At 35.0% G+C, this 27,660-nt stretch overlaps 1 protein-coding gene across 2 annotated transcripts in view; it reads right to left on the bottom strand.

The window, feature by feature from the left end:
- Window positions 1-13,249: 13,249 nt before the first annotated feature.
- The window catches only part of LCA5 (lebercilin LCA5), a 55,027-nt gene continuing 40,616 nt past the window's right edge, over window positions 13,250-27,660 (bottom strand). For both annotated transcript variants that reach the window (XM_017890729.1, XM_017890730.1), the window contains 5 exons: window positions 22,062-22,199; window positions 21,002-21,098; window positions 20,033-20,175; window positions 17,336-17,468; window positions 13,250-16,116 (listed from right to left, as the gene is read on the bottom strand). In XM_017890729.1, the coding sequence (XP_017746218.1) occupies window positions 15,254-16,116; window positions 17,336-17,468; window positions 20,033-20,175; window positions 21,002-21,098; window positions 22,062-22,199 (1,374 nt within the window). In that variant the 3' untranslated portion in view covers window positions 13,250-15,253. The remainder of the gene's footprint in view (window positions 16,117-17,335; window positions 17,469-20,032; window positions 20,176-21,001; window positions 21,099-22,061; window positions 22,200-27,660) is intronic.

Consider the following 27,660-nt stretch of genomic DNA (forward strand, 5'->3'; position numbering starts at 1 on the left):
TATCAAGGACAAAACCATATAGAAGACATAAAATAAATCAAGGGATGAACAAAAATATGAGACATGCAAACCAAAGTAGGGGGTCTTGATGTCAACACCAAAATAAAATTCAAAGTTAAATAATTTACTTAAAGCAAAAGGGAGACTTTTATGTTGCCAAAAATTACATAATAATGACAAAGGGAAGGGATACTATTTTCTCCCTCTGAGTGCTCCCCCTGATAAGTGTTAAGTGTTAAGGTGCACCTCCAGAAGTGCCTCCCCTTAGCTCTCATTTGCTCCTTCCACAGGGATAACTTATTTGATCAGTGAAATCAGAAAAGGATCATTCTGCATTCATGGACTCCTCTCATTGACACACTCGCTTACCCATCTGAAAACAGCATGAATTCTGTGTGAAAACCTCCCTGAATCATACAATGGTAAAATTAAAGTCTGGCTTTGGAAAAATTCAGCCCTCCCACCTAAACCATCCAGTGAACAGTAAAACAGTGTGCTTGCTATGCAGACACGACTTCAAGATATACTCCCGTGCGTGCTCTTCCAATCACATTGTTGTTCCTGTCCCTCCAATTTAAAACTTCTGGGGCTACCTCCTTTTGTCATCTATCTTTATTTATGACTAAATAAACTGAGTAAGTAGTGGAAAGTCTGCTTTGGCTAGAAATTCAGTCCTGAATTAGAGAAGTCCCCTAATTCAGTGTAGCAGGCAAGGAAGCTAATATTTCATCTGATCCAATCTGATTTGCGTATCTTTCTCAATTAGTTTATAAACTGGAAACGAAAGAGTTGTGAGTAATTAACACCCTCCAAACCTCCAAAATGGGGACCATTAACTTTGTTGAAAATACATTAAAGAAATATATAAGAAGAAATTGACAAAATCACATTTTATTTTATTTTCATTTTTATTTGTAAATGGAGATGGGGGGTCTCACTATGTTGATCAGGCTTCAAGTGATCCCCCCATCTTGGCCTCCCAAAGTACTAGGATTACAAGAGTAAACCACCATGCCTGGCTGACAAAATAACATTTTAAAAGGAAAATGAATGCTCTCTTTCAATCTTTAATTGAGCAAAAGGACAAAGAGCAGAACTGAAATTTGTATTCTACAGAGAGTTCTCATTCTTTTCGCGTATTCATTAAAAAAAAAAAAACTGCAAAATTGATCATATACTAAGCTCCAAATACAATCTCAATAAATTTCAAAAGTAACAATTCTACTTGCCATATTCTCTAACTATAAAAATAAAATCAGAAATTAACAATACAAGACAATGACAAAATTTAAAATGGATCCAAAATATAAAATAATCTTAACCATCTAGTCAAAGAGTTAATTAAAATCACAGTTTAAGATACTGGAATTGTATCAGATGCCTCCTGTGTACCACCTTACATCCTCTTGGTCTCATCTCTAATTCCAGTTATATCTGTGGCAAGTATTTCCACATAGGTTGCAAACTGTTTTGTGCACAGAGCAGCTCACCTAAAGGGTTAGTCATACTCAGCACTCATGGAGTCTCAACTAGGAAGTGTGAGAAGGAATCAATGGAGAAATACTTCTCCCCTTTGTCTTTTGAGGAGACAATTCCAAGACACATACAGTACAATCCTCAGAATGTCCTTATCAATTCATTAATGCACGCACATATTGGAGTTCCCTCCTTTCCCTGTTTTCTCTGGCCCCTCACTCCCACTTTCTGGGATCACTTCTCCAGCCAACTACTTGTACACAAGCTCTTATCTCAGGCTTACCTTTCCCTTTCCCAGGAGCATAAGTCAGTCAAGTATGGTCCTGAAAAGCAAACCATCAGGGTGGTATCTGGAGCCAAATTCACCAGTCAGATGGCAACAAGAATTTCACTGTGGTGAGATGAACGTCAAATAACAGAGAGATGACTGGAGATGTTACTGCAATGAGATTGCCTACAAGCACCGAATATATTTACCACAGAATAAAGACTAAAGTAAATGCAGAATAAAGTACCAGAACAGAGTGCAAATGTTTCATGTCCTGATGGTGTGAAAATTACTAAACTAATAAAAGTTGGGAAGAAAAAGGAGAAAAAAATAGGAGCTAAAATAGGTATATTGCTTTCCTTATTTGTAATAATTTAGAGTTGAAAGGTATCATTTAAAGCTGACAAACCAAGTAGTAGAAATATAAAAATACTTAACAGTATAATGAATAAGAAAGACAATATTATATTATCATCTAAAATCTATTGTTGAAGAGAAGGAGTCATGCAAAAGAAACATGCTTATTTTCAACACTGCTGAATATGCAACTTACAGATACTGTCCAAAGTAATAGAAGATCAAGGGTATTAGGCACTAGAAAAAAACCGACAGACTTTTCTTAATATCAGAAAAAAATACACACACACACACACACAAGATAAATCATACAGTGAAAGATATTTTAAGAACTGCTAAAGCAGAGTACATAAAATAATACAACAGAATAAAGATCAAACGTATCTGAATATCAATAAATGTCAAGTTACTTAACTTACACATTGAAAAAAAGATTTTCAGACTGGATCACAAAACCATCCAACTCTGTGTTTTATACAAGTTACACACCTAAAAGAAAATGATCCAGAAAGGTTAAAAATAAATACTAGGCAGGCATCCCTTAAAATAAAAATAGAATCAAGATCTTAATATCAAAAGGTAGAATTCAGACCAAAAGCAAGCAATAATCTACAAAATAAGGACTTTCTTAAAGCCAAAGGGCACAATTTACAGTGAGGATATAATTATGAATCTTTTATGCATCAAATAATACTCCTGCATATTGAATAAAGCAACCATTACAGAAATTACAAGGAGAAACAGAAATACATTCTACTAACATAATTCACCACATCACACTGAGACAATCATTGTCTATCTATGGCCACCAAAAAAGCATATGAAAAACAACTAAACAGCCATTTTTTATTATAAATACTCAAGTAAAACGGGAAAAGATGTATATTTGCCTAACATAATAAATCTATCTTAGCCCAAAAGTCAGCATCATGCTTAAAGGGAAAAGAGGAGAAAGCAAACCAACTAAAAAATATGTACAAGACTATTATGACTGCCATCACCATTATTATACAATACCGTGCTGGAGGAAGAAGCCAATGCAATTAGCCAAGAGAAAGAAATTAGAGAGCTTTAAAATAGAAATAAGGACTTAAAACTATCATTATCAAAATTATTATGTACCCGGAAAACTCAAAAAATAGCTTTTACATATACAAATACTAGTAAGATATGAAAGACCACATTAACAATGGCAACACAAAGCATTAAAAATCGACAGAATCACAAAAACTGTGTAAGACCTATACAAAAAGAATAACAACACAGCTTTAAAACATTTCTGAAGTAGGCCAAACATTATAAAAGCATTGATTTAATATTTAAATGAAAGCACCAAAATGTTATTTTAAAAAGCTAAACAAAATGATGCTAAAGTTTATAGGCAAAATGTATACATAAAGGAAAACTCTGAAAAACCTGAGATGAGTAACAGGTTGGAGAGTCTAGTGTCACTAAATATTAAAATACATTTTACAGTTTCAAACATTAAAATAGGGTGATACTGGCATATGAATAAACAGACAACCAGTGGAACAGAATAAAAATTCCAGAAATAGATCCAAATACCTAAAATAATTTAGTATGTAATAAAGGTGTAATTTCTAATCAAACTCAAAAGATAGGCTTTTTAACAAATGGTATCAGGCTAGGTGGATTGCCACTTGGAAAAAATTAGTTAAAGCTGTATCTCACAGTATATATATATGTATAAACTCTATAGAAAATAAAACTTAGAACGTTAGATAAAAATTAGAGAATCCTTTTATAACCCTAGAACGATTAAAAATAAATGACTGATAAATTTTACATAAAATTAAAAAAAGTAAGCATAGTAAAAAGAAAAAAATACAATAAGCAAAATCAAAAGATAAGAGATGATTTGGAAGAAAAGTTTTTAAGTCACATCACAAGTAACTGACTAATCTATCAATATATAACTCAATCTTAGAGATAAAGATCAATAATCTAATGGTAAAATGGGGAAGGAATATGAATAGGTAGTTCAGAATTGTATGACTCTTAAATGCAATCTCCAATTAAGGGAAATGCAAATTTCCTTACAAATACTGAGCTATCTACCAAAAGGGCATAACAGGCACTTATACAGATGAGTGTGTAAATTGGTTAAAACCATGGTGGATAATATTGTAGTGTCTGTTAAACTAACAAATGATATACCTTCTGATCCATCAATTCCATTTCTGGAAATTTCTCCTACAGCTATACTTACACACATGTAAAACTAATGTACAATGTCATTTAATGAAGCATTATCTGTAATAGTGAAGACTGGAGGCAACCCAAATACCTATCACAGGAGGACTGGTAAATTAATGTTGGTATATCCATAAAAATTGATTAGTATGAAGCTATCTCTTAAAAGTGAAGAGGCTTTTTATGTAATGATATGAAAAGATCACTGTATTACTCTCCTAAGGCTACTGTAACAAATTACCACAAACTGGATATCTTTAAAACAACAGAAATTAGAATATTCTCTTACAGTTCTGGAGACTAGAAGTCTGAAATCAAGGTGTTGGCAGGGCCATATTTCGTTGAAAGGCCCTAGGAAAGATGCTTCTCTCTGAGCTTCCTGTGGTTGCTGGCAATTCTTGGTGTTCCTTGGCTTGTAGACATCACTCCAGTCTGCCTCCATCTTCACAAGGCATTCTCCTCTGTACTAGGGCTTGATTAAATAACTGGGTACTACAGCTAGTCAAGTTGGCACATAGACTAACCATCACAATAAGAAATATATGAATAAAAAATAAATCAATATGCACAATAGTATATAAAATATGCCATCTTTACAAGATGGAAAGAATCACAATTCATATTGTATTTGCACAAATTTTGGAAATGTCACTGGTTCTCAAGAAACCAAAGAAAATAGTTTTTTTTTTAAATATTTATGTATATTTGTAACTAGTTAGATTAAGGACAGGAAAAGGAACAAGAATGTATTGTATACCTTTTCATATCATTTTGATTTCTGAATCATGGAGTGTATTACCTAGCCAAAATGTTTGATTTTTAAAAAGAACATACGTTTGATTTTTAAAAATAACATATGATATGTGGTGCTGACATAGAAAAAGGAGGATAATTAGAACAAGATACAATGCCCAGAAGTGTACACATACATACATAGACACACACACACACACACACACACACACCAAAAATGGCATTTTGGATGAGTTGGTTGAACTTTAGGTTAATTTTTTGTTCTTTTGCTTATCTGTATTGTCTATTACCTCTATCAGCTTGTTTCTTTTGCACGAATAGAAAAACAATTTAAAATGTTTTTAATACCCTTTGGCAAGTTTGGCAGAAGCAAACAAAGATCAAAGCCTTTTGAGAATAAAAAAGTTCCTCATTTTCCTAAAATGTTTAAAACTGATTGCCTCCCCTATTAAAGAAAACATTTTTATCTTGAAGGATTTGCAGAGAGAGGAGAATGAAGAAGGGCCAGGAACTTAACTGTACAATTCAGATATTTATGAAACTCAGAATTAACAGGGAGAAATGAGCTTTAGGAAAACCATTTCCAAAGTTGAAGCTGTTTGACATGATCATTTCTTTGTTATTATCGTTTGTATTCATGCTTTTTACACACTGGGTAACCTTGTGCACACACATGGCTACAAATTCCACATATGTATGATTAAGACAAAGATCAATATCTTTGGTGTAGATCTTTCTGTTTGCTAGGCATGTCCATGGATATCCCACAACAAATTCAACATGTTTAAAACGGAGCTACTCATCAATTCCTACGTTCAAAATCTGTTTTTCTAGTAGTTTCCATTTCAGTCAGTGTCCCTGTCATCTCCTCAGTTATTGGGGGCTTCTTCTCTCTCCCTCTCTCCCACATTCAATTGATTACCAAGTGGTATCAATTCTCTCTCATAAATAACTCTATCATTCTTCTATATAGTATATGTCTACTGACTTTTTCATTATTTCTTATCTGCAATTCCTAAACTGTTTAATCCATCTTCCACGTCAGTATAGAAGTGCCTGTTTCAAAATGAAAATCTTATGTCATACTGCCATCTAAAAATCCTCTTATGATTTCTAGTAAATTGCATTATATAATAGGAGCTCCATAAATGCTTAACAATGAATGAATTAATGTACAACTGCAAGATGGGCAGGAGTAGAATCAGGTATAGTTATTTTCACACTTTTTAGCCATAAAACAATTGCTAGAAAAAATGTCACCCAGATAAAGCCATTTGCTAGTCCTTAACCTCTGAAACAACTACCCATATCACATCAAACTATTATAGGTGAATGTCTCCTTTTCTTCATATGCTTCTTGATTTTATTTTACTAAATAAACCAGGGACAATGGTTGCAATTTATATAAAATTTTGAAATCAATTATACCAATAAATAATAATCATGATAATCACAACAGGATTTCTGCAGAGCTATAGGTACAATTGAGATGTATTTGCCAATGGTGATATAAAATTCAGAACATTTTCAGCTTCAAATTCATATACATTGAGCAACACAAAGAAATACTCTCCCTAAAATAAAAATGACTAATTCTCCATCTCCTAACTGTTATTCAAAACACATTGTTTATAAGTATACCTAAACACATTCTGCAATACTAAAAGCATCTGGAGATACATAGCACTTACCTTGCTACAAATTTAAATGCAATCCTCACCTGTATTTTTATGAATTAATAAAAATGTTATTTGGGCAATCTGGGTTTTGCAGTTAATCAAGAGAATTGTATCTTTAAGAGAATATCCTAGCAACCTCTCAGCAGCTAAGAAAAAACCCAACTGACAATGTACACTGATTTAATTAATGCTGCTGGACTCCATCAAACTTTGCAGTTAATCAAAAAGACACTTAGAAATTAAGCTACAGCTGAAAATGAGAAATACTGGTGAAGGGTAAGAAGAGAAAAATTTCATAACTAAATGAGAACTCTTTACTTCTGGAGCATGTTTATCAATAAACAGACTAACAAAGAAATTGATGAAGTTACGACTCCAGTGGGGGTGTCAAAACCAATATATTCATTACTCTAAGAGATTGCTAGTCCTAGAGCCAAAATTACATTGTGGTAATCACAGTTTTACGGATACATTCAAAACTTGCAATGCCACTACATTTTCACTGGCCTGTCAGACTGTACATTTTCTAGCGGAGATGCATTTTATGGCACCTGAGCCTTGGAGAAATATGGTTCTCTCCTCTACATTTGGAAATAGATGTATTTTCATCCCCAGCCCTTCCCCACTCCATCATCAATATCAATATTTTATATGGCCTGGTACTTGGCACCATATAAACACATTACACAGAAACAGGTCTGTTCTAGACGAGGTGGGTTTTGTTTTTGTAAGACAAAAAAAAAATTAAAAAGCCAAAGAAAGACACATGAAGACTTATATAGCAAACAAAATCCAAACATGATCGATTGTGTTAGTAAATAAACACTTCCTCTAGATGTACGTAGGAATTCTTGTTTATATACCTTTGTCTTCACATACACTGAGGAGTGGATACATGAGAAGCAGGAATACTTAATTCTGTCTCATTTTTCTTTTTTTGAAATACTCCCTGTATATCAGCTAATCTAATTTAGATAATTTTAATATTTTTTAAAACTCAAGCATAGAAACTACTTGACTGGACCATGAAATACACACACACACTCACACATACTTTTCTCAAACTTTCAAAAACCTGAACACTTAAACTTGTTGCATTAAAAAATGAATGTTCACAAAGAACGTCAAATTTAAATCACATTGATTTGCTCTTCTTGAGGGAATGCTGTAAGAATAATGTTTTGAAGCTTTTTCTGAAAGTTTGGGAATCATAGGTTATAATGGAGGAATGCTACATGAACTGCCCAATCTGTTTGGTGCTCATTGTTCCAATAGAATTCCTCCTTCCTGACTAGTTCAAATTTTCTGACATGTTAACCACGCAGAACAGACAGTTACAGATCACAACTGGTTCAGTCACAAAATAAAAAAGACAGTGGCTTCTCTCCAGTCCAGTGTGCAGTGTGAGAAGGCAAAGATGAGTCCATATACTGCACCTCCTCATTGTGATCACAAGCCCTAAGTGCTAGATTTAAATATAGAAGAACCTTCCAGGGTAGCCATTTCTGTACATAAAGGAACACCTACTCACCCCAACAAGTAGTACTTTAGAATAGTGGTTCTCAAATGACCTGCATCAGGATCACCTAGGGGGCTTGTTCAAATACTGATTGCTGGCCCCTACCCACAGAGTTTCTTATATAGTAGGTCTGGAATACAGCCAGAAAAATGACATTTATTTTCTTTATTTTTTCCTTTTTTGAGACAGAGTTTTGCTCTTGTAGCCTAGGCTGGAGTGCAATGGCAGCGATCTCGGCTCACTGTAGCCTCCACCTCCTGGGTTCAAGCGATTCTCCTGTCTCAGCCTCCCGAGTAGCTGGGATTATAGGCGCCCGTCGCCACACCAGGCTAATTTTTTCTATTTTTAGTAGAGATGGGGTTTCACCATATTGGCCAGGCTAGTTGCGAACTCCTGGTCTCAGGTGATCCACCTGCCTTGGCCTCCCAAAGTGCTGGGATTACCGACGTGAGCCACCGCACCTGGCAAGAACTGACATTTCTACCAAGTTCCCAGAGGACATTGCTGCAGCTCTGGAGGTCATAGTTTGAGAACTATTGCCTAAAGTATAAAGTAAATTTATTTAAATGATGCTGAATCTGTTCTTCAAGAGGAAAACATTAGCTCCCATCCAGAGAAACACCACAATCTTCTGCCTAGGATGAAGGAGTGCATGATATTCATTATAAAACTAGACTTCAGAAATACGGGTCCCATTTTTCTATATTCTAGACCCTGGTCATAATGCGTAAAGTATTAACACTAACAGATTTTCCTGGCCTATGTTCTTTGTTTGTATTGATCCTATTTTTCTACTGAAAATCATTTTAGATAAAGAGTATGAAGGTTTGTCCTGATTAGTTGGAGCTCCTCTGTAAGTACTTAGGAGAGTAAATATTACAGGTATCACAGAGATTAGGAGCAAATATGGAGGCTAAATTTAAGACTTGGGGGGAAGTTCTTATAGAACAAAACAAAGCCTTAAATAAACCTTTTTTTCTAGTTGTAGTTTTCAGTAGCAGCGATTGCCTATATAAAAAACTCTTGGGTTCTTTATATCAGGGTAAAAAAAAAATCTGACATCTATAATGTCCTGTTATAGACTGCACAAAAAGTATGCATAACCAGGATCAGTATCAACTGGAACCAGAAATGTGAAAGTTGGTATTCAGGTCACTTAAAGAGAGAAGAAAGACAGTCACCTTTGGTCATGGTAGTCAAGGAATCCCTGTAGTTCTACTGGCAGGGAGACCATCCTTAATTCTAATGCTCTGTCTTCAGACCACAGTCTGGGCTCCTGATTTGTATCTATTACCCTCCATGGAAATGGCTGGTGAAGTAAAACTGTGTGTGTAAAACTGCATCTGCCACAGGCTGCTTGTCCACAAAAGCATCAAAGCATCTCTATCGAATACCTCTGTATGGGTCTGTAAAGAAGAGTCCCACTTCGATCAAAGACAGCAGATTATGAGGTAAGCTACCAAGTGCAGTTTTTAAGATTCCATACTGACAAGCTTCTGTTGTTTTTAAACAAAGTTTTGGGTGTTGATACAGAAGTTAATGCTAAATAGATAATGCTCTCCCTCTACTGACATGCTTCATCATGTTACTTATTCTCTTCTCTCAAAAATACACGACATCATTTAATCTTCACAATAACCTTGTAAGATAGGATCAGCTCTATTTCACTTCTGGAAGATGTTAAGAAAAGTTAATTATTTGACAAAAGTTGTAATTAGCAATTGGCAAGCACTCCAACCCAACTTCTCACTCCAAAGTCAGTGTTTTTACTATTCTACTCTGACTGCTGAGTTCTAATTTTTATTTTGTCTTAGATTGAGGTAGATAGAATATAATCGCTTATATATGGATATATATTTCAAAAATGTAGCAATTAGTATGGAAAATACATATTTGGGTCTCTAAGTCTTTTCTATGAATTCTAAAATGTAGATATCACATCCATCTTATCTATTGCTGATACATCATTCACCCTTTAATAATCAATAAACTTCACAGTGCAACCCCATCATATCTTGTTAGAAAAATGCCTCATTCCTGGGAATAAGGAGTGCTGAACAAGTAACTAACTTTTAATGTTTATTCCCTATTATTTTTATTCCATATTATTTTTTGATTAAAATTTTAATAAAAAAAAAATTTATGTCAAAAATTCCTTCATCAGGGGAACCATGCCTCCTCCATTCCACAAAAATCCTGTTCATTCCATGAAGTAGGTAAGAGTAGGGATCCATCCTTTCCCTGCACAAGACCACCAACCTTAATGCCAGGCACACAGCATTCCTTGGGCCAAACAGACTTCTGCCAGACTAGACTTTCTTTTTGTGGGGGGTGGGAAAAGGGGCATGCCAGATGAAGGAATGATGTGGGTTCAAGGCTACCAACTGTAACAACTGAAACATTATCAAATGTAAAGTTTCTCTGAAAATGAGACCAAGCAGTGGACAGAGTAAGTACTATTATTCGAACCTCCAGATCCAACCACACTTTATTAAGCTTTCTGGATTTGAGACAAAAGTAATTTCCTTATTTTGCTTAAGCTAGTTTGATTTGGGTTTCTGTCACCACTTAAAGCGTACTAGGCCAGGTGTGGTGGCTCACACCTGTAATTCCAGCACTTTAGGAGGCTGAGGTGGGCGGATCACCTGAGGTCAGGAGATGGAGACCAGCCTAGCCAACATGGTGAAACCCCATCTCTACTAAAAATACAAAAAAAAAATTAGCTGGGCATGGTGGCAGGTGCCTGTGATCCCAGCTACTCAGGAGGCTGAGGCAGGAGAATCGCTTGAACCCAGGAGGTGGAGGTTGCAGAGAGCTGAGATTGTGCCATCGCATGCCAGCCTGGGGGACAAGAGTGAGACTTCATCTCAAAATAAAATAAAATAAAATAAAGTACTAAAACAAAACTCTTTCTAAAATATTTCTTTAGAGTTCTCATATTGAGGCTACTGAATAGCCTGTGTAATCTCATGGGCAACCTATAACATATATCACAATCTATTAGCTGTAACTGAAAATGGGACTAATAGTACTTATTTGGAAAAACTTTGTGAGGAATAAAGCACATAAAAAATGCCAACTGCCATGGCTGGCATTCAGCAAAAATAATTGCTCTCCGCAATTACTGTCTTTCCAAAATAGCAATAGCAGCTAACGTTCAAGTGCTTCTGGTTCTAAGTGGTTTTTCCTGTATTAATTTCGAGTTAATTAGGTTAGATTACTATGAGGTAGGCACTCTAATTAGCCCTGTTTTATAAAGAAGAAAACGAAGGTGCAGAGAGGTTTTGTAACTTATCCAAGGATACGCACAGACAGACATTAAGGGACAGCTGAGGTATGAATTTATGCAACCCAAAAGTTATGTGGGTTTGAAAGTTTCTGGATTTTGTTTGCTGTGAAGCTGTTAACTCTCACCTCTCCTTATGTCACTGAACCTGTCTTTAGAAAATCCTTTCAAAGTTTAGTTTTTTCACTCTTCTGTGAGTTAGGAAACAAACTCATCAATCTTACTGCAAATTTTTTTATTATTTTTATTTGTTTTATTTTTTTTTTACTTTAAGTTCCAGGATACATGTGGAGAATGTGCAGGTTTGTTACATAGGTATGTGTGTCATGGTGGTTTGCTGCACTACTGACTTATCCTCTAAGCTCCCTCCCCTCAACCCTGACCCCTCAACAGGCCCTAGTGTGTGTTGTTCCCCTCCCAAATTTAATACTAAATAAAGGAAGGAGAGTTCTAAGTGCAGATAAAAAAGACATAATATATTTAGTACAGAAGTTTTATGATAACTTGGAGGTTTAAAAGCTTTTTCTGCTTATGTCTATTCACAGTATAGCATTAATGTATTACACATTCATACCTGTATTCTATTTGTTCATTTTTTTCCCCCTACAAGAAACTCATAGTCAGTCATGGTAATAGCAGCTAATATTTACTGAGTGCTTATAATGTGCCAGGCACCTGCCAAGCATAAACCTAAGTATTTCATTTACTCATAACCACCATAAGTAGTACAATTAAAGACCAGTAACAACTGAGCAAGCTGTAGTCCAAGGACACACAGGGAACAGTGGGAGAGCAGGGATGGAAACTCATGCAGTCTGGCTCACTGTGCTCTTCATCCACTTTGTGAAGACAGGGGCCTGTCTGGTTTACTCTCCACGCTCTCCTGCCATCTAACATAGTCTAGGGCATCCAAGAAGCACTAGTGGTTAATTTTTTTAAATACACCTAAATAGACTCGCTTGAACCTGGGAGGCAGAGGTTGTAGTGAGCCAAGATTGTGCCACTGCACTCCAGCCTGGGCAACAGAGTGAGACTGTCTCAAAAAAAAAAAAAAAAAAAAAAAACCCAAAAAACAACACAAACAAAAAACTCCTAAATAAAAGGAGAGCAATTTCAAGCCATATAAAACTAGACTGACATAAAAGCAGGAAAGTTTTGTGTAGAAGCGGGCAAAACTTTTTAAGGCAGATTCTTCACACATTATGGCTAACTTCTTTAATTCTAAGAAAATCCAGTATTATCCCTAATACAAACTTCTCTTCCCAATTTCATCAGGAGATTTACCATTGCTTATCACTAACAATTAGTCAGGGATACCAAGAAGTCGAGTATCTTGGAAAATGACGGTGGAAGAGAGATGACAGGAAAACATTACAAGTCAGCCATGGCAATGAACTTGTTTTATTTCCACAATTCAATTCTAATCCTCTTTACCCCTCACCTTTTTTAAAACAAAAAATATGACAATATGTGCCAATTAGAATAGCCATTAACAGCCTGAAAGGATTAATTAAAACTTGAATATCGATAAGACTAGCATTACTGTCTAACCTGATTTAGAGCCAGCATTCATCTACTTCAACTAAAAATACTGAACATAAAAAAAGGTGTATAATGAACAAAAAATTAACCCTCAGTCCTGTTTCATTACATATTTCTAAGCATAACTTCAGGTATCACTCAAATAAAGATCATAGTGCATTTTTACATTTTTATAGTAAGAGTTTCGAGTACAAATAAATTTAATGACTTTATAAAAAAAATTCTACGCTCTAACTCGTTTGTTCATAAAGAAAACCCTGTTTGCTTGTACATTTTAATTTCCAATCTTTAATGCTTAATATCATAAATGCCTTTACATCTATAACTTAACTTTAGGTTTAATTTTAATAATTTTGTCTTCTTGCATCTGGTTAAAGAGATCATCAGGTAGAAAAAAAGCAAAAAATTAGGTTAAATGACCTGAATAAAAAACTTAACTAAAAAGTTTTAAAAGCCTTTAAAACAACCTAAAACTTAGAATACTTTTGGCAGAAAAATTAGCAGCTAGGAACAAAATTAACATTACATAATATTTTACCAAGAACTGCATTACAAATAATATTGTTTTACATATATTAGAATGATTTGCAACATATTATAGTAAATGGTTATACATATCAGACGTAGAAATCTATTAAGAAAACTTTTTAATATAGTTCAGCACTTTTGAGATATTCTGTTCCCAATAAATGAAAGGAACACAATTTAGAAGATGATAGGTGGTACATCTTTTAATTGGAGACCTAACCAGGTAAGTCTTGATAAATAGTCATGCAATGAAATTCAATAATATGCATTTATAAGAACTCAGAATTAACAGTAATGCCTTCCCCTCATCAGTATGCATGCCTGGCATCAGAAATCATACTATGAGCAAATGCTTGTAAATTCTTGAAAAAAAAACAGCTGACTTTAGAATAAGTGCCAATCTAAATTTTTTATTCTTCCCAACACACTATTTCCACCACTCTTCATTTTAACAGTGTTTTCTCCTTGGTTGGTGGTATATTACTGCTTTTTAAAGACCAATCATATCCAGCATGATCCAAACTCATCAACTTCTCTATAAGCTGAAGTGAATTACAAACAGCCAAAAGACCAATGCATTTAAACAGAAAACTATCCACTCTAGTCAGCAAGGCAGAAGTCCTATGTCTAAAAATCTTCTCTACAAAGTTGCTTTAAAACTAGTCCTGTAAGTCCAATAGTATTACACTATTGTTGTCTCCTTGGTTTGAGGACAAGTTCAAATCTTAAAAGCATTAACATTTCCAAATTATATTACTCTGGAAACATAATTGAACTGAAGATCTTTCTGTAATATATTGGGATAAAGTTTCTTCTATTCTTTGTAATTGGTATGTATTTCTACTATTCCTTGCATTTGGCATGAAATCTTACACCCAGTCACCGAGATACAAAGAATGTAGGAGAACAAGGAGAGGAATTACACTGTATCCAAGCTTCTGGGGGCTATGACAGAGAGCAACTGTCCTTGCAAACAGAGAAATGTCTTCTGAACTCAATGTAATATTCTAACAGAATTGTAGGTAAGTGATTTCAGTAAATACTGAAATTGGGAAATGAGTAGTGTTTAGCTGTGGGTACTTTCAGAGGAATGAGAAATCCCAATGCTGTGACTGCTATCACTCAAGAGTAGCTCAGCACTGCCATGAAAGATAGGGACCCCTGGCCCTATCCATAAAGGGAAGGGCTCCTAAGAAGCACTGGTTCTCCACCATCTGGAGCTACACTTCCCAACACAGACTTTTACCCTTAATTTTCATTCAACAATTAGTGGGAAGACTGTATTTAGCTCAATGAGAATATGATCAAAAATACATAAATAGGGATAAAAGTAGAAAAGGAATACCACCTCCAGTGCAGTTAAACTTGCCATAGCACTGGTTGAAGAGTTAAAATCTATTTCATTTTTCAAGATACATTTTATTTTGGTTTCATTCAAAAAAGCCTCCTTCATTCTTGGCAAACTATCTATGTGGTGTATGTATGATCTACTTTTTAACTGCATTGTATTTAGCTATTAAAATCATTCCTTAATAAGGACATTGTAGCATTAAAAGTCTAAATGTTTATAATACACACTGTATTAAAATATTTCAATATTTACAATTAGGAAAAATGTATACTCTAGTCAGTCATCTCAGTGCTACTTCTTCAATTTCATCTTCTACAGAATCAACTGCTTTTACTGCTGGTTTATCATCTGCATGTTTTAATCGGTGTCTATTTGGATTAAAACTTCTTCCTTCATTGAGGAAAAAGTCTTCATCTTCATCATGTTCTCGATCTCTGCTGCCTTTATCCCCAGGGAGAAAATTTAGAGGGTCAATGTCTCCTTTATCGGAAGCCACAGAATTTGGGTCACTGCTTTTGGAGGAAATGGTGCTGCTACCACTGGCACCAAATAACTCTTCCATCAAATTAGCTTTTTTCTCTTTTCTTGTAATTAAATCTACACCATCTTTACTAAGTTTTTCCACACTGTTTCTTTGGAAATCCAAAAAACTACTTTTTTGACTAAATGGATTTGACTTCTCTGATGTTTTTGCAAATGAAGGCACATACCTACCAAATGCAAACTCATTAGGGGAGGCTGGACTTCTAACATTTCCTGAATTTTGACCTTCTCCTTTTGGAGTTGAGAAATCGATGTCTTGCAAATGATGCCCATTAAATAACCTCTCTGAGGATTCAGAGAACCTGTATGTTTTGGGGCTTCTCTCTGGGGAGTGTAGTTTTGATTCAAAATCAGGTAACAATGGCAGAACAGGGTATTTTAGATTTCGAGAATCTTGGAGTTCTCTGTCAATTTCATTCAGTTTAGCAAGTAGCATTTCTCTCTTCAGTCTTTCTTCTTCCTCTCCTTGCAATTTATCCATATTCTGAATTTGATATATTTCTAGTTGGTACCTTCCAGTTTCCCACTCTGGCTTTTCTTCTCTTTCCAGTAAATATGTCTTTTCTTTTTGCTTTTTATCAAGTTCTTCTCTTTCCCATTCTGTATGAAATCAAATTTTTTTTTAATGGGATTTTGTAACAGTCAGTATTTTTAAACAGGAAAACTATCAAGTTTTATAAAACAACCATATTTAATTTGGGTATAGTAAGTCAAGTGAGAAAAGACATCATAAATTTCATTTTTACTTGATATTCTGGGAATAGAGAATAATATATTTAATATGTATTGCATTTAAGATCCTCATTTATAAAACAAAATTTGTTCTTCAAGATACTGGTGGTGAAGAAAGGTTCTTTGCCTATTTTTTTACAACTAATATAATGCTGTATAGTAGGGATGGATGGATAGATGGAGTAAAGACTCTACACTTAAAAATAAATGAAACCTTTGGATGTCATGTCCTGAGATATGACTTACGTGGTATTCTGACAGAAGATGCATTAACTTGAATCTAATTAAGAGAAAACTTCAGACAAACCCAAAATGAAGAACATTCTGTTTTAAAATGGGTCTATATTCATCAAAATGTTAATCTCTCACACACATTCTCTTTTCCCTCTCTCTCTCTCTCTCTTTCTGTACATATATATATGTAACAAAATCTCCAGATTAAAGAAGACTGAAGAGATATGAAAACTAAATACAATTCATGATCTTATAACAGAATGAAGAAAATGCTATCAAGAACAATATTGTATCAACTGACAAAATAATAATATGAATGACAGATTAATGAGTTGCATCAAAATTAAATTTCTTGAAGTTGAAAACTACATTAGAATACGGTCTAAGAGAATGTCTTAGTTTGGGGAAATATACATAGAAGTATTTAAAGGTATGGGCATGAGATACACAACTCACTCACAAATAGTTCTTTAGCTACTCTCGCAACTTTAACTTTGAAACTACTTCCAAATGAAAAAATTAAAAATATTAAAATATGTAAGAACACTCCAAGTATAGTAACTTTAGTAAATGGCATCTGAATCCTACTTCATCAGAATTTTCTGAATGCAACTCATCCTTATTCCCTAACCCTAAATAGCAAATGACTTAGAGTGTTCAATTTTTTTCTTTCCTTAATAACATTATTCAAATGTGTACAGCTTCTGATAAGCCATCCCCTACCACTGTATCCACCTTTCTTTGTTCTACCTAACCGATTCACAGTTAAGTTGGAAGATATTAAAGGATGCTCACTCTTTCTTTCCCAGGGAATGCTGACTTGTCACATGCTTAAACAAATTCTTTTTCTTACCATCCTCCAGCTTTTCAACCTCCTGTTTTAAGACATGGAGTTCTTCACCTTTAACAAAATTTTCTTCTCTTTCCACAATTGGGTTTAGAATCCCTGCTTCTCCATGCCCATCTTCCTTCTGAGACTGCAAGTCCTATTATACGTTAAAAAAAAAAAAAAATGCAAGTTCACAAATTATAGAAAAGGGGGGGAACTAAACAACACAGATTTATCCATTAAACATGATTACCAACTAAGTTAAAAATTAATGCAGATTTTCAATTAATAAATCAGTAAATCACAAGTTACCACTCCTTGAAAAATGCTTCAAAACCACACAGGATTATTTCTATTAAAATTGTAAAGAAGCATTTATAAGACGTATTAGAACCAGTATAACTGAAGTAAAGCCAAAATGGTACATAAAGTTCTGAAGAGACAAGTTTTAGAAGGATCCTTGCTTTGTGCATTTTCACCAAAAATCTGATTAATACAGTTAACCAGTAATGGCTATTTGCCAACTATGAGAATCAACTGAGATGCTGTTGAACTGTAACATAAGCAGTGACAATATTATGTCCAAGCCTCCAACTAATATATTTTATGATATTCAAATCAAATAAAAATGTTATAAACTTAAAATTCCTTGTTTCCTATGGTAACTTTCAAATATGTGGGTGTGTGATTTTTCTTAATAAAAGTGAAATATCTATTATTAGTAAAGACTTGTCTAGTATCCATTTTCATCTTCTTCCTTTTAGCAACAGAATCCTGTGAGTTTTAGCAGGACATAGAGCTGCTTAGCTGGAGACTACATTTGCTACCCTCCCTTGCAGCTAGAAAGGACTAATGGAAGGGGAGTGGAAGTACATGTGCAATTTCAGATCACATTTACAAAACCAAATGCTACTTGCCCTCCATTTCCTTGTTGCCCTTTCCCACAGGGGTGGTAAGCAAGTTCCAACCATACACAAGAGGGCTACACTCTTCAAAATGGAAGATCAACAAGACAGGGGATGACTACCATGAAACAAAGCTGTCTACCAACTGTCAACTACCAACTGACTTCAGTCTATAACAAGAGAGAGAAATTTTTCTCTCACTTGAGCCACTCTATTCTTTTTCCAATAGCAACTTAGCTTGTACTGTAAGCTACCATTTGGTGAGGCCCTTTACAGTGGCAGGTTCAGTCTAAAGAGTTTTATGAACATCATGATTATTTCCAATTTCATGTGACTAAAAAAGAAATAAAAAATGAAAAATAAAAAAATTTCATGATTACTCATTGTCACAACCCTGAAAAGTAATCCACCCTAATTTTATAGATGAGAAAACTGAGGCTCCAAGAAGTCACACAATTAAAATGTTAGAATTTAACTAAAATGAGAGCTAACTCCAAGGCTCTCATATTCTTACACTCTTTTCACTATACCAGGTTTCTATTCCTTCTGTTGAAAGTATACTATAAAAAGACCAATTTTTTTAGTTCTTTTAAAGTTAATAATTACTTTGTCATTCCTCACTTTGTGATCTCAAAAAGACAAATCAACATGATCTAGTTTCAATGACAGTACAAATACAGAAACACACTTAGCGGATACAACTAACTTGTATGAATTATCAAGCAAAAATAAATAAACAAGCTAGAATATACAGAGAAATCAAATCAGTCCATCCTTTCTGTTTTACACCTCAAGAAGAGACCTCAGGGTCACTGGGAAACTTATAAGGTATAAACACATACCATTGTATGAAATATGCTAGGTTGCCGATATGTTGTTTTCTTTGGAGTTTAAGCGGTAAACATTAAAGATAAAACTCGCTTAGAGAAAGAGACTTTCCAGTGATTCAGAATGGAGGTCCTTTTAAATGAAAGTCCAACAGAGACTCCCTGAATTCCACTCTAATTTGAACAGGATAAGATCAGATTCCATTGCCATTACTTTGTTCATTATTCAGTCAGTTACCATGTAAAATTCTCTTATATAGGAGACCAAAAAAAAAAAATTAAACCTAGTCAAATTCTAAGAAATCAAATTCTAAGAAATCATAAGAAAACTACTATTACGCCGGGCGCGGTGGCTCAAGCCTGTAATCCCAGCACTTTGGGAGGCCGAGACAGGCGGATCACGAGGCCAGGAGATCGAGACCATCTTGGCTAACACGGTGAAACCCCGTCTCTACTAAAAATACAAAAACTAGCCGGGCGAGGTGGCGGGCGCCTGTAGTCCCAGCTACTCGGGAGGCTGAGGCAGGAGAATGGCGTAAACCTGGGAGGCGGAGCTTGCAGTGAGCTGAGATCCGGCCACTGCGCTCCAGTCCGGGCGACAGAGCAAGACTCCGCTACAAAAAAAAAAAAAAAAAGAAAAGAAAAGAAAACTACTATTACTTGCTACTAAACATAAAAGTACTGAGGGTTTTCCAAGACTATCTCGGTACATAAGAGAAACTTAGAAGGCAAATTCTTCTCTTCTGCCCCCAACCCAGGAGGCACAATCCATCATTCTGAAGCACCTGAAATATGTGATGTAAACTAAAAGAGTCAAGCCAAAAGAATTTTATAAAATACACAATACCTCTTTCCCTTCAAAAAGGCTAGTTGCATATTCACATAGACATAGTACTAGCTTCATTACTGAAATTTTAAAATGTTTGATATTGTGTTTTTACGAATAACTTCATACTGAATTTGGTACATAATAATACTGCTGAACTCACTAAAGTAAGATGTTCTGGTTCTTCCCATTTGTTTTCATAACACATAATTGTTTCTGGTGTTAAAGGATATTCCTCTGGCTTTAAGTCTTCCATCGTTTGTACTCCTTTTGTACACAGGTCTGCAAAATCACTCTGGCATGCAGCTACAATGAAAATCATTTAAAAATTATTATTACAATGAACAATGCCAAAATATATGGAATTCAACTGGCATGTATATATACACACACATATATATATGCATGTGTGTGTACATATACATGTACATTTAAACACACCACTTCATTTAAATGGTGAATATAAATATTCACTTATATATATTCATTATATAAATATAATGTATGTTTTGCTCAGCTTAATACTCACTATTACTATTTTTGTTTCTAGGATTTACTGGCAATTGTATGATTTGGGGAGAATTCTGACTACAAATGCTTTAAGTTTCACAACGTTTATATTTTAAAATCTTGCAATTCACATAAGAGGGAAATTACAGTTTTGTTAAAAAAGAAAGTAAAACTACAAATAACAATACAAAGTATTTGTAGGTGAAATCAACTGACATCTGAGATTTACTTTAAAATATTCTAGAGAAAAGTAGAAAAAAATAGATGAAACAAAACTGGTAAAAAGAATAACTGTTAAAGCTACATGATACATAAATGAAAGTGCATCATATTACTCTCTACTTTGGGGTATATTTGTATATTTTCAAAAACATTTAAAAAATTATAATAAGGAATTTCAAAAGTTATGTAAAACAATTTTAACAGCCTCTCTTCCGGGGAAAAAAGCAGAGAAAACTGAAAAGAATTTCTGAAAATTGTCAGAAATTTAAATTGCAAAAAATACATTTATTTTAAATATATTTCAGTGAGATTCTTTTCCTTCCCTTCCATTTCAGAATTATTGTACTCTCACTAAATAATAGCAATAATATCAGTTTGTGAACAATCATAGTTACTATACCATTTTTTCTTAATGCAAGTTCTTTTTCTTTATTTGGAGAGGACTTTGGCAGACGATTAGAATATATATTTTTTATATCCAGTTCTCTCTCCTTTTCCTGAAAACAAACACAACATAATTAAGGAAGTAGAGTCTCAGTTTAAAACAAAACAAAACCCCTCACTTTGTCATCTGGTATTTTCTTACCATATTAAAAGATACCTGGTTCAGCTTCCTTCTGTAACTACCAAACTATAGAAAAAAACGTCTCTAGTATACTGAGGTTAGGATAGAGCAATAATTTTCCTGAAAAAGTCTAATATGTCCTGGAAATTTAAAAAATTAAGGCAAATTTCATTTTTTACCCATTCTTACCTGATATAGCTAGTATTGTCTTAACTGAGACACAGAGACAAATAATTTAGTATCTCTCAAATGTAAGTTCTGAAATATTGATGAGTTAAAAATTAGACCACTCTTTCAAACACAGGCATACTTGGCCATTTTGGGGCTGTGGCTTTTTCTGAGAATTTTATTAACAAAAAGAAAACATAAGATAATGTATAATTTTGCACTATTTTACACAAAATTTTGTGCAAAATTTCATTCTATCTAGAACTCATTGATGACTTCGACGTAGAATGAAAATTGCCTGTTTTAACAAAATTAAATAATTTGAATACTTTCTCTAAACACTGTGAAAACGAAGAGCATCATTTGAAACAACTTCAAAAATAATAAATCATTGGGTGATCTAAAGAAAAACACTGAATTATTCAACCATGCAACACAGTGAAGCTCTAGTTCCCAAAATTTTCTTCTATGATTTTACAATTTACTTCAGTTACATCATTTCTATTGGTGTATTCAGTGTTTCACCCTTTTTTGTTTTTGTTTTTAATTTCACTTTGTTATAGTGATTATACCAAAAACCTTTTCTAAGTACTAAAGACAATACCAGAATTTTGTAAATTATATTGTACCAACTTACAAATATGAATAGTAATATTTAGTGTTTTAAAATATTTAATTTTCATCTAATACACATTATGGAAAACATAATGCAATTTAAAATACTTACCTTTAATTTGTGATATAGTCGCTGTACCTCCTTTTGAAGAACTTTATTTTCATCATAAGCCTCATATGCCCTTTTCCTTTCAGCAAGCAACTGTCGTTGGAAACTGTTAGTACTCAGCTCAAGGTTTTTTGATAGTTCCTATATGTATAAATACATAAAAAGCACTCCTTTAAAAAAAACCAACAATAAAACATAACACATAGCAGTGTCAAAATGATGTTTTTAGTGGTATTGTCCAAGACCTACAAATCAGACTGGGCATAGCATTCATGTACATAAGCTCTGTTTACCAACAATTTAGTAAGGTATCAAGCCTATTATTCCTATCTGTTTTTCATAGTAATTTGTAAATAAATTCTTAAGGATGGGATGGTGGCTCATGCCTATAATCCTGCGCTTTGAGAGGCCTAGGCGGGAGGAGCACTTGAGACCAGCCCAGACAACAAAGCAAGAGCCTATCTCTATAAGAGTTTAAAAATTAGCTGGGCATGGTGGTGCATGCCTATAGTCCCTGCTATTCAGGAGGCTGAGATGGGAAGATCACTGGAGCCTGGAAGTTTGTGCCAATGAACTGAAGCCTTGGTGACAGAACAAGACTATCTTCAAAACAAAACACAACAAAACAAACAAACAAAAAATCTTAAGCACACACACACTGCTTGGGCAAATAATAAGATACCAAGACAGATAAAATTACACAGCACTACCAAAGCTGCAGAGAGTACCTAGAGTAAAACATCTCTAGATAAAAACAATAGCCATTTCCATCCATGGTCTTCAAACATGTTCCATCAAGTGTATAAAATAATTTATGTTAAAATATTTTCTTATAAAATAACTTAAGTTGTCAAGACACCATTTCTAACTTGTGGTTTTTTTTTAAGCATCTTATAGATAGATAGACAGATAGATAACAAATAAATGTTTACTATAAGTATAAATAAAATCACAAAGAAAACAGAAAGTAAAAAGCAGTTACAATCTCATTACATTGTGATAATCACTGCCAACATTTTGATGTATATAATTTGAGACTTTTATGTATCTTTCTCAGTAAATAACACCATAAATCCCTAAGTCAATCTACTGTAATAACACAATCTTTTTTCAATGGAATAGTATTGCACTTTACAGATTATCATAACTTAACTAAATTCTGCTGTTCAATATTAGGGTGCTCCAATTTTTCCTAGAGTGAACATCCTAATATATCTAACTTTAATCATTTATTATTTCCTCAGGGTAAATGTTAAGAAATAAAACGCCTTAGACTTTATCTAAATCAAGAACTCCTGACCTTTGAAAGGTCCCATTAAGCAAATGAAAAGATAAGCCACAGACTAGGGAAAATATGTGCAAATCCCCTACCTGCTAAAGCAGGGGTGCCCAACCCCTGGGCTACAGAATGCTACTGGCCTGTGGCCTGGTAGGTACCGGGCTTGCACAGCAGGAGGTGAGTGGCAGTGAGCAAGCGCGAGCATTACCGCCTGAGCTCTGCATCCTGCCAGATCAGCAGCAGCATTAGATTCTCACAGGAGCACAAACCCTATATTGTGAACTGTGCCTGCGAGGGTTCTAAGTTGTACTCTCCTTATGAGAATCTAATGCTTGACCAACTTGTTCCAGAGATGGAACAGTTTCAGCCTGAAACCATCCCCCTCAACCCCGTCCATGGAAAAACTGTCTTCCATGAAATCAGTCCCTGGTGCCAAAAAGGTTGGGGACCGCTGTGCTAAAGGACTTGTATGAAGAAATGTATAGTTATCCCTCTGTGTCTGTAGGAGATTGGTTCCAGGACTCCTGTGGATACCAAAATCCAGGCATAGTCAGGTCCTGCAGTCAGTCCTGTGGAACCTGAGTATATAAAAAGTCGGGCCAGGCGCAGTGGCTCATGTCTGTTACCCCGGCACTCTGGGAGGTGGAGGCAGCGGGATCACAAGGCCAAGAGATCGAGACCATCCTGGCTAACACGGTGAAACCCCATCTCTACTAAAAATACAAAAAATTAGCCTGTGTAGTGGCATGTGCCTGTAGTCCCAGGTACTCGGGAGGCTGAGGCAGGAGAATCACTTGAACCCGGGAGGCAGAGGTTGCAGTGAGCCAAGATCATGCCACTGCACTCCAGCCTGGGCAACAAGAGCAAGACTTCATCTCAAAAAAAAAAAAGTCAGTCCTCCACATCCAAAGGTTTCACACACTGCAAATACTTTTATTTCTGCATTTGGTTGTGGAATGTGGAACCTGTGGATATGGTGGGCCGATTATGTTTATTGAAAAAAAAAAAAATTTGCATAAGTAGACCCACTCAGTTCAAACCCATGTTGTTCAATGGTCAACTGTATATTACATCTAAACATCTATATCTGTCCCACAAAATTCAGTAACATGAAACCAAACAGCTCAGCAAAAAATGGAGGAAATGTGTAAACAGATAATTCACCAAAAAGATATCCAGAGACAAATGGGCACATAGAACAATGCTTCAATATCATAACTTATAAAGGAAATACAAATTAAAGCCACAATAAAACAATGCTATTTATCTATCAGAATATCTAAAACTGGAAAAACTGAGCATACAAAATGGCTAGGATGAGTAGCAACCAGAACTCTCATACACTTTTGTTTTGGGAATGTACAATGGTACAACCATTTTGGAAAACAGTTGGGCAGTAAAACATACATCTACTATATATAACACAGTCATTCCACACTTAGGTCTTTACACAGGAGAAATAGAAGCCAGTGTCTATACAAAGACTTCTGCATGAATGTTCACAGCAGCTTTATTTGTAATAGTTAAAAACTGGAAACAATCCAAATGTCCATCAATGGGATGGATTAATGGATAAACAAAATGTCATATATATGTATACAATAAGGGTAACCACCACTTAGCAATAAAAAAGAATGAACAACTGATACTTCCAACAATATGTTTGAAACTCAAAACAGTTTTGCTAAAGAAACCAGGAATAAAATAATACATACTATATGACTCCACGTATATAAAATTCTTAAAATGCAAAGTAATTTATAGAGACAAAAAGTAGATTAGCTGAGGAGTAGTGGGCAGGGATTGACAAAAGGGAGGGAGTACAAAAAGGCATTAAAATTTTTTATAGATAATAAAAAACAGTAAAACAAGTATATAAGTTTTGAAAATGAAGCTTCTGGGTTGATAGACATTTGTACAATTTTAAGGTTTTGAAAAGCATTACCAAAATGCCCTTAGAAAAGGTTGTAACAGTTTACATTTTCTTTGAAAGTCTAGTGGCCTTTATTTCACTAGATACTTATAGTAACAGGATACTGTAATTCTTTAATCCATCAGATTGGCCTAAAGAAGGATACAATTGTTTTAATTTGTATTTCTTTGATGACTACTAAAGTTAATTTTCATCTTTATTGTCCATCCATATTCTTCATGAAATGTTTTTGTAATGTAATAAGAATTTAAAAGATAATGACGAAATGAGGAAAAAGCAAACTGATAAACAAAAGAAGCAAAAAAGTTAAGAATTTTCCAGAATTGAAGATATAATGAGAGATGAAGTTGGAAAGAGCGTCATGATAAAGACTGGATCAGAAAAGAATCATCAAGGGATGCTAAATTTTGATGAGGAACAAGATATTTACATATTCTTAAGGCTGCTCCACATGGACAGATTATTGATTTCACTGTAAGAGGAAGAACAGTTAATGGGTAAATGTTAGAGAACTTGAGCAGCACTTTGGCTAGGAGATCAAAATTAACAACACTAGTGAAGGTCAGGAGATATCATGTGGCTCCAGATGTGATATCTTAAGAAGGAAAATAATATTACCTATTCAGTATTCTCACCAAAAACACAAAAACCCCAGTCTATACACAATGAAACATAAAAGAAATACAAAGTTAAAGATATTCTATTAAATGAAAAGGGGTAGGGAGCTGTATGGTTCAACAAATGTGAATGTCATAAATAAAACAACAGTATGTGGAAATGTTCCAGATAAAAGAAGGCTGGAAAACTGGACAATTCAGTGTAATACTTGACCCTAGACTGGGTCCTACTGGAGAACAGAAAGTACTATAAAAGATATGATGAAGGCTGGGTGCGGTGGCTCACGCCTGTAATCCCAACACTTTGGGAGGGTGAGGCGGGCAGGTCACGAGGTCAGGAGTTTGAGACCAGCCTGACGAACATGGTGAAACCCCATCTCTACTAAAAATACAAAAATTAGTTGGGCATGGTGGTATGCACCTGCAATCCCAGCTACTCAGGAGGCCGAGGCAGGAGAATCGCTTGAACCCAGGAGGTAGAGGTTGCAGTGAGACAAGATGGCACCACTGCACTCCAGCGTGGGTGACAGAGCAAGACTCTGTCTCAAAAAAAAAAAAAAAAAAAATATGATTAAGTCAACTGAAAAAAAACAGATGGTAGATTAGAGGAAATTATTGTATAAGTGTAAATCACAGTATAACCACAATTTTACTATGGTTCTATAAGAACATAATCCCTATTCTTAAAAAATACATGCTGATGTATTTAGGGGCATGACGTATCCAAGTTACCCTCAAATAGTAAGAAAAAAAAAATTGTCTATATAATATTATAAGACAAATGGGATAAAACGTTAACAACAGACGAATCTGGGTAAACTGTATAGGAGTGTCCTTTGTACTGTTTTCAGATTTGCAACTCTCTGTAAGCTTGAAATTATTTCCATATAAAATATTAATCTAAGAAAATCCTACCCCCCTAGATATTTTGGAGCAAAACAGGAAACCATTAAACGCAATAAGAATGTGTTAAAAAAAAAAAATACCAGGGCTAAAAAATACTCAAGTTCCAAATGATAGTAACTGTCAACCTGGAATCTAGCAAGACCCAGTGAAATTATCATTGAAGAGTAAAGATAAAATATATTCAGGTCCCCTTTGCCTGCCACGCACCCGGACTAGCGACTCCCCTCGGCCTCCTCGCCATGGACGTGGAGGACTCCCGGGACCGCAAGGGCTCCTTGCGGAAGTTCCTGGAGCACCTCTCCCGGGCCGGCAAGGCTATCGGCGTGCTGACCAGCGGCGGGGATGCTTCCAGACAGAATTCCTTTTTCCACAGAGACAGCCACTCAAGTCACAAATTATGCTCAGGATGGACACACGAGTCAGCTGGCAGAGTGGAGTCCAGAACAGATCCAAAGACGCAAAAGCAGTTCAGTGGAATTTGAGTCTTTTCAACAAATGGTGCTGGAATTATGGGACAGCCGTATGCAAAAGAGTGAAAACAGGGAGAAATTCCTGTATGAAAATTAAGGTGGACCATAGCCCTGAATGTAAAAGACCAAACTACAAAACCTGTAGAAGAAACGGAAATTGTCGAGACCTAGGGTGAGAGCTCTTAGCCATACCATGATCCATAATCAAGGAAGAAAACAAGTAGGTAAGACTCATCAAAATTAATCTTCTAATATAAAAGACACCCCTAGGGAATTGAAGAGACACATTTTCGATAGATGGGGAGAAGATGTCTATGAACCATGCAGCCGGCAAAGGACTCGTATCCAGAATGCACAGGACTCCCACGGCTCATGACAGAGAACAAACCACCTGACT

Source organism: Rhinopithecus bieti, unplaced genomic scaffold, assembly GCF_001698545.2.
Source record: "Rhinopithecus bieti isolate Rb0 unplaced genomic scaffold, ASM169854v2 scaffold_20307, whole genome shotgun sequence".
Classification (NCBI taxonomy): domain Eukaryota; kingdom Metazoa; phylum Chordata; class Mammalia; order Primates; family Cercopithecidae; genus Rhinopithecus; species Rhinopithecus bieti.